Source organism: Triticum aestivum, chromosome 7D, assembly GCF_018294505.1.
Source record: "Triticum aestivum cultivar Chinese Spring chromosome 7D, IWGSC CS RefSeq v2.1, whole genome shotgun sequence".
NCBI classification, from domain to species: Eukaryota; Viridiplantae; Streptophyta; class Magnoliopsida; order Poales; family Poaceae; genus Triticum; species Triticum aestivum.
Window position 1 is genome coordinate 152,835,365 of NC_057814.1, and position 8,060 is coordinate 152,843,424.

At 58.9% G+C, this 8,060-nt stretch overlaps 1 protein-coding gene across 1 annotated transcript; it reads right to left on the minus strand.

Moving 5' to 3' along the window:
* Positions 1-242: 242 nt before the first annotated feature.
* On the minus strand, positions 243-2,735 carry LOC123166711 (pre-mRNA-splicing factor syf1 homolog). The gene has a single exon (XM_044584506.1). The coding sequence runs from the start codon at positions 2,670-2,672 to the stop codon at positions 345-347; it is 2,328 nt and encodes a 775-aa protein (XP_044440441.1). The 5' UTR covers positions 2,673-2,735; the 3' UTR covers positions 243-344.
* Between the last annotated feature and the right edge of the window lie 5,325 nt (positions 2,736-8,060).

Below are 8,060 nucleotides of genomic sequence, written 5' to 3' on the forward strand. Positions count from 1 at the left end.
GTAACATATGGCAAGCGCCGGCTGCTCGTGCACGCTGCAGTTTAGCGTGTCTGTTGCAGCGGCTCAGGCGCATTATATTTTGCAGCGGCCACTGGAGCAAGCGCTAACGCTTTTTTAGCGCGTTGTGTGGCTGTTGAAGATGCTCTAATAGCAAACTTGAAAAGAGAGGGCAGATAACTAATGTTGTATACATATGACCCAAAAAAAGGTGCTCAAGAATGTGAGTACATACATCAACGATCTGGTGATAGCACATTTTTTTTTTCCGAAACGTGATAGCACATACTCGAATCGGAGAAAACAACTAACGTGTCATGTCAAGTTAATTAAGAGGAGAAAAAAAACTACACTAGACGTATCCACTTGCATTGCTGAGCACCGTCGTATCGTTGCCCGGCGCACGGGCGCTCCACCACGCCGCCGCCGGCGCCGATCGCGCGCCGCGCCCTTGCTCCATCTCTGGCAACGGCCGCCATGGTCCTCTTCGCGCGGAGCATCTCCCTGAACGTACCCTCGTCGCCTTGCTGCACCTCAAAGTCGTTCCACCGCTTCCAAAACTCAGGGTAAACCTCGGGATCTGTGAAGGCCGCCGCGTAAACGTGCAGCGCCCGAGCGCGCGCGACTTCCCCGATCCCGATCTCGAGGTCGGCGAACCCGACGCACATCGCCCTCGCGCCCTCGTCGGGCAGCCCGCCGCCGACGATCGCCTGGCGGTACACGTCCCTCGCCTTCAGAAGGCCGTAGAGCTCGGCAGCCCGCGCGACGTACACCTCGTAGACGCCGAGCCTGTCGCCGGCGGGGACGGCGCTCGCGGCCTCCTCGTACACCTTCATGGCGCGGCTCGCGAGGCCGAAGTCCTCCTCGAACCTCGCGTATCTGAGGTACACGGCCTTCTTCCTCTCCGGCGGCGACTGCAGGACGGCCGCCTGGAACAGGTCCCGCACCCTCTCCGGCCTGCTCTTCCCGTGCCGCTGGACGGACTTGGTCAGGTACGCCTCCCATATGGCGTCGGCGTGCGGGTGCTTGAAGGACCTGACGCCCCGCTCGTACACACGGAACGCGTCCTCGAACCGCCCGTGCTGCTCGAGTAGGGTCGCGTGGTCCAGCACCAGCAATGGCGTGACGACGCCGAGGTCGTGCATCTTGTCGTAGACGGCGCAGGTGGACTCGAGCGACCCGTGCGTTGTCATCAGGTCCAGGTACACGAGCCACAGCTTGAGACACCGGTGCAGTTTCGCCCGAACGTCCTCGCCGCCGGCAGCAGCGGCGCGAGTCGTGGCCTCGATCGACGGTGGCGTGGTCGCTCGCCGGATGAGGTCGATGGCCCGCTCGGGATCCTGGTGCCTCAGCTCCATGTGGGCCCACTCGCAGTAAACCGCGGCGAGGTGCTCCGCCGCCGTGAAGTTCGCCTGCGTGGCTCCGTGGAGGACGTCTCGGGCGCAGTCGACGCTGCCACGGTCCTCGTACATCCTGGCTAGCGCCAGCCAGAGCGTGTGCGGCGGCTTCCCCGTCGCCTTCGCCGGATCGACGGTCATGATGGTCTCCACGTAGGTCGCGGCGTGCCTCGCGGGATCCATGCGGAAGATCTTGGCCCGCTCGTGCCACGCCTGGACGTCGTGCGGGTTCTGCCTCAGCAGCACGCTGTTGAGCAGCTCCGGCCGGCGTTCCAGCAGCCGCTCCAGCCTCGCCATCGCCAAGTCTGTGCTGTCCCTGTCCGCGAGCCAGCAGTCCTGGATGTTAACGGTGTTCGCTTGCCCGAGCTCGAGCTCCGCGGCGGCCATGGCGTGCTCGAAGTGCAAGTATGCGTCGAACACCATCCGAAAGTCCTTGACGGTGGTCGCCGTGGTTGTGGCCTCCTCGAACACGTCCCTCGCCTTGCCGTGGAGGCCTCTCCGCGCGTAGTGGCTGGCCAGGCATGTCCATAGCACGCCGGCTTCCTCGGGGAACTTGCGGATGCTGCCGCGGAGGATGGCGTCCACCGGCATCCTGGCGACCTCCTCTGGAGGCTGGGCGAGCAGGCCACACAGGTCAAGCAGGAGCTGGCGCTTCGTTGTGCCCTTGACGGACACGAAGCCTTCGTCGTCGATGGCCGCGGCGAGGTGTTGGGCGGCGTCCCGCCATCTGCCGGCAGAGACGAGGAAGGCGATGAACTCCTCGGCGTGGTCGGGGTCGAACTGGAGGTGGCGGCCATGCACGCGGAGAGCGGTCGGGGCCGGGCAGTCAGGGAGGGAAGCGAGGCGGAGGTGGAGTGGCCACACGTGGTGCTGCTGCGTGACGGGCAGCGAGCGCAGAGCGCGGTCGAGCACGCGGCGGGCGCGGGTGAGGAGGCGCTGGTGGAGGAGCGAGGAGGCGTACATGTGCCAGACGCGCGGCATCCGGGACATGCCGGCCGCGAGAGCGCGCTCGAAGGCGACGTTGAGGCCGGCGTGGGCGGCGTGGGTGACGGGCAGCGCGCGCGCGGCGTCGCCGAGCTCCGTGAGGTAGGCGTGCCAGAGCTTGTAGGATCCGGGGAGGGCCCGCAGCGCCCGCTCGTAGATGGCCGCGCGCTTCGCCGGCGGCGCCGCGCGGCGAGCCGACAGGTAGCGCAGCCAGCCGGACAGGCTGAAGGGCAGGACGTCCTCCTCGTACGCGACGTCGTCCGCCGAGACCTCGATCTCCATGGCCGCCGCCATTACCGACACTTTCTTCTCCTAGGTCGGCTCCTCAGCTCAAGCTGTGAGCGGTCGTGAAGACGTGATGAGCGGGATAGGTACGGCTGCGACCTGCGAGCCCCTCTCCGTATTTCAAAGCTGACACGTCCGAACCCGTCATGAAGTCGGTTCTTCGAGGAGGGCTGCAGTCGGCCATGGCCCACGAGATCGCTGCTGCGCGACCCGGAATCGGTTTGGTTTGTTGGGCCAGATATGCAACGCGGCGTAACGTAACTGTGCCGGGCCCCGCGGCTCCAACCACACGACACGGCCTGTATTCAGCGCATAGTCCCTGATTTTTATCCTTCTTTATTTTTCTTCTGGTCTTTCCTTTCTCTTACATTTTTCTTTTTTCTTTTTTCTTTTTCTGTTTTTCATGGTCTTTTTATTTCCTTTTAAATTTTTGTTTTTAATTTTCTTTTCTTCTGGTTCACGGACGCAACAGAAGAGGAGATCGATGATGGTACAAGCAGTATACGGCCTCTGGTTAGCGTGGAATGAGGCAAGAGACGGACACAGAATAGCCGAGGCACGCAATATCATGCAGTCAGTCTTAGCTTACGTGAAGGAATGGGATGATGTTCATGCACGTGAGGCAAGAGTGAGCAAACCAAGGTCTAGCCGGCTTGGGAGGTACAGGATAATGGATGGATCAAGGCCAACGCGAATGGAGCTTTATCTAAACAGAGGCAAAGGAGGAGGAGGAGGAGTGCTACGTGATCACGAGGGTGCTTTCAAAGCCACTGCTTGCCATTTCTTCGGTTGGTCTTCTGATCCAGAGAAGGTGGAGATTCGGGCATGTACATGAGCTGTTCAGGTTGCCAAGGAAATTAACACACTAAAGCTTCATCTGGAGCTTGATAACCTGGGCATAGTGAATATGCTAAACAACTCAGACAAGAACCCTTGTGAAGTTGGTGTTGTCTTCGCAGCTCATCTTCTCCATCACACCGCTCATAGTGCCACCGTCCACGTTGCACAACATAAACAAGCTCGAGAGAGCCTTTTTTGGGAGGGACACGGACAAAACCACTGGTGCAAAATGCAAGGTAAGTTGGGACGCGGTGTGCCGGCCAAAGAATCTTGGTGGCCTTGGCATACTTAACACGGAGAATTTTGCTCGGGCTCCCCGCTTGCGTTGGTTGTGGTTCGAATGGAAAGACCTAACCAATCTTCGGGTCGACATGGGAAACCCCTGCGACAAGATGGACTCTGCCTTGTTGTATGCCTCCATGTCCATCTTTGTTGAAAATGGAGCAAGGACGCCTTTCTGGGATGCACCATGGGTGCGCGAAGCACTCGATAATGATGCTTCGGTCTCGAGAATAAACACCTCGGCCTCCTTTTCGTTGAATCACTTGCGTTAGTTTGTCACCCTGTGGACAAGCTTCATGGCTTCCATCTTGAAGTAGTTTCCGAGGATGATATTGTGTGGAAGCACACAACTAGCGGGCAATACATGGCCGAGTCGGCATACAAAGCGCAATTCCTTGGCACAATTAAATCCCCTATGGAACAAATTGTATGGAAGGCTTGGGCTTCCTCCAAAGTCAAGTTCTTCGCTTAGTTGGGCGGATAGATTGAAGAAGTCCGGATGGCCAAACTATGGCCTTTGTACACTTTGCAAGTGGGGGCAAGAGTCTCTGGAACACCTTTTCTACAAATGCCGCTTCCATGCGCCTTTGGGGACTAATCAAGGACTCGCTGCAGCTGATGAGCATTGATACTTCCTCATGGCACCTCTCGGACAACATCAAAGATTGGTGGCTGGGCCTTTCCGACACATCTATCCGCAATAGGAATGTGATGGCCTCGCTTAGCATGCTCTTCGACTGGACCATTTGGAACGAGAGAAACGCGCGAGTGTTCCTTCAGAAGAGTGCTCCGCCGACGATCCTCCTCGTCAAAATCAAGAAAGAGCCCAGGCTTTGGGCAACTGCGGGTGCTAGAAAGTTGGGATATCTAATGCCGTGAGAGTAGTTGATCACTTTTATTTGGGATGTTGCGGTTGTAACATAAACATAGTATTCCTCTTATTTAATGAATGAGGCAAATCTTCTGCCTCTTTTCAGAAAGAAAAAAACCTCTCGGCGTTGGGACCAACCATCAAAGAGATCAAGGGATGCATAGGAGTTTCCAGCAGTTTAAAGTGATGTGGGTTAGGCGAAGTGTGAATAGTGGCGCACATAGATTAGTTGAGGTAGGGATGGGGGATGAACTATGTAAAGTTTGGTTTTCTATTCCTCCGGATTGTATTTTGGAGATTGTGTCGGACGAGATTGTCGGTGTCAAAACCGGCGGATCTCGGGTAGGGGCAAAGGCATGAACGGCGGACGGCAAAGACCTTTGCCGTCAGCCGCGGACGGCAAAAGGCTCCGGCAAAGTAGGCTACGGTAAACAGCTACTTTGCCGTCTGCTTCCTGGCGGCTGACGGCAAAGGCCCTTTGCCATCTGCCGCGGACGGCAAAGAGAGCGGACGGCAATAATTGCGCTGTCAGTCCGTTAAGTGGCTAACGGCAGGCCTTTGCCGTCCGCCGCTGACGGCAAACTTTCTAGTGCCTTTGCCGTCCGCCGCTGACGGCAATAATTTGTTTGTGTTTTTTTTTGCATGCACGCGGTCTACGTACGCCATTCACAATTATATAATACGAGGTGGGCATACCCTTCTTTCGTATGACCATTCTGCCCTTCTACATTTTGTTGGGGGGGGGGTCTACCGAAGCCAAATTACCTAAACAACACACTAAAAAACTACTCGGCGTCGCTATCAACGAGGTCAATCACGCCCGGGCCGTTGCCGCCGTCATCGTCGCTGCTGGACCGGTTCGCGACGTCGTCCCAGTCCACCGGGACGTCGTCCGAATCCTCTTCCTCCTCCGCCGCCATCGCCTCGGCCGCCTGGATTGCGGCCGCAATCTCGGAGGCTTCCTCGGCCTCCCGCGCCACCGCCGCGGCGGCTTCTTCCGATGACCGCGCTAGGGCCGCGAGCAGTCCGGGCGTGTCCTCCGGGTCGCCGTCCTGTCGGAGCGCCGCCACCTCCGGCGGGATCACGGCCTCGACCGGGGCTGGTTGGGCGGGGCCAGGAGGCGGGGCGCGCCCGCGCCCGCGCAGGCCGGAGGGCCCGGCTTCGCCTGTGATGTCGCCGACGGGGAGCCCACGGGCGGCGCGCTTGAAGGCGCCGATAACGTCGTTGAACCGCTTGCCCTTCCAAAATCGGCGGCGGTTCTTACGGTTCAACCGCCCACCGGGGTGCGCGCTCAGCTCGGCGTTCGTCGCCGGCGGGCCCTGCGTGGGGTAGCCGTCGGCGGAGATCCTCCACGGCCGCGGCACCTTCGCCGGCGGCGGCACGAACAGCCCGAATCGGAAGAGATCTTCCGTCTGCCCTTGTGTCAGGCTCGACGGCCAGACGCCGCCCGGTGCCGCGCCGTCGGAGTCCGAGTCGCTGGACGCCATCCCGCGCAGATCGGTGAAGAGAACGCGCGCGTGAAGAGGGAGAGGAGGGATGGACGGGCGGTGTGACCAAACTCGCCGCGCAGGGCGGGTTTTATAGCGCCGGGAATTAATGCGCGGCAGGTGAGGCGCCGTGGCGGGGCGGAGCGGGGCATTAAACTGCGGCAGGGAGGCGCCGGGCCGCGGCAGCGGTGGCGTGCGGCAGGCGCGGGCGTGCGGCAGGCGCGGGCGGCGCGCGGAAGATCCCATGCAGCCGCGTTGACCGCGGGCGAGTGGATAGACCACGATGGTAGGCGTGTGCGCAGTGGCCGGCCGGGTCGGTTGGACTAATAAATATCTACGCGTGGGCAGGCGGGATGACCAGAAAACTAAACTAAACTAAATCTAAAACTAAACTAAAAGTAATCTAAACTAAAAAACAAAAAAAACAGAAAAAAGGGAGAAGAGGGGTGGGGCTCACCTGCGGCAGGGGTGGGGCGCTCGCCGACGGAGGGGCGGCGGGGTGGCGCTCGCCGACGGAGGGGCGGCGGGGTGGCGCTTGCCGGGCGGAGGGGTGGGGGGGCGACGGGGCGGAGGGGGCGACGGGGCGGAGTGGTGGGGGCGACGGGGCGGCGGGTGGGGGGCGACGGGTGGCGGGGCGACGGGGCGGCGGCGGTGGGGTGGGATGTGGTGGCGGGGCGCGTCGGGGAGGAGAGAGAGGGAGAGAACAGAGAGTAACGGGCGGGGGGGGGGGGGGTACGGGCCGTTAGGTACTCTCCTCTTTGTCGTCCGCCTTTTTGCCTCTTTGCCGTCTGCTAGCAGACGGCAAAGAGGTGGGGCGTTAAGTTTTTTCCAAACGGGCGGGGGGTGGGGGCCACCTCTCTCTTTGCCGTCTGCTAGCGGACGGCAAAGATTCTTTGCCGTCTGCCAGCGGACGGCAAAGAGCTCGCAGATGGCAAAGAGCTTCTTTGCCGTCTGCCATTTCTTTGCCGTCTGCTTTTAGGCAACTGACGGCAAAGAGCTTCTTTGCCGTCAGCTAGCAGACGGCAAAGAGCTGGCAGATGGCAAATTAGCTGATTCCAGTAGTGGGGGTCCCGAACTGTGCGTTTAGGATCGATGGTAACAGGAGACGGGGGACACAATGTTTACCCAGGTTCGAGCCCTCTCTATGGAGGTAATACCCTACTTCCTGCTTGATTGATCTTGATGAATATGAGTATTACAAGAGTTGATCTACCACAAGATCGTAATGGCTAAAACCCTAGAAGTCTAGCCTGTATGACTATGGTTATGAGTATCCGCCGATCCGGACTAAGCTCTCCAGTTTATATAGACACCAGAGGGATCTAGGGTTACATAAGGTCGGTTATAGAGAAAGGAAATCTTCATATTTGATCGCCAAGCACTACAAAAAAAAAGACACATCCGTGACATTTTGGGCCGAACAAAAATCTTTTCTGTCATACTTATGACACTTCTATGACGATAATTGTGACAAAACACGGTATCATCATAGATGTGGTGGGGTCCTACTTCTATGACAAAAAATCATGACAGAAAATGGGCTTTTCTTCTTGGGCAGGCCGGAGACGCAGTTGCATGACATTCTTTGGGCCGTCCATGACAGAAAAAACCGTGGTAGAAGCGAGGGTGCGGAAAATATCGGGGAGTCCCCGGTTACGGTGGGTGGTCGGGGGCCGAGCGATTCACGTTTCTCTCGTACATACGCGCGTGTGTGCGAGGCGTTGGGCTCTAACTGAACCCGAGCGATTGCACTGCAGGCTACGTGTTACTGAACCTGAGCGATCGATCGATGGCTGTTAACTGAACCCGATCAAGCGATTCCTTCGCTACTGCTGCTAACTGAAGCCGATCGATGCTGCCTCTGGATGAACAGTGAGTGTTGCGGGGGGGGGGGGTTGGATGAACAGTTCCCGGTGG

What these genes read in the sequence shown, in the direction of transcription:
- LOC123166711 (XM_044584506.1), bottom strand. Translation starts at nt 2,672, where the DNA reads ATGGCGGCGGCCATGGAGATCGAGGTCTCGGCGGACGACGTCGCGTAC.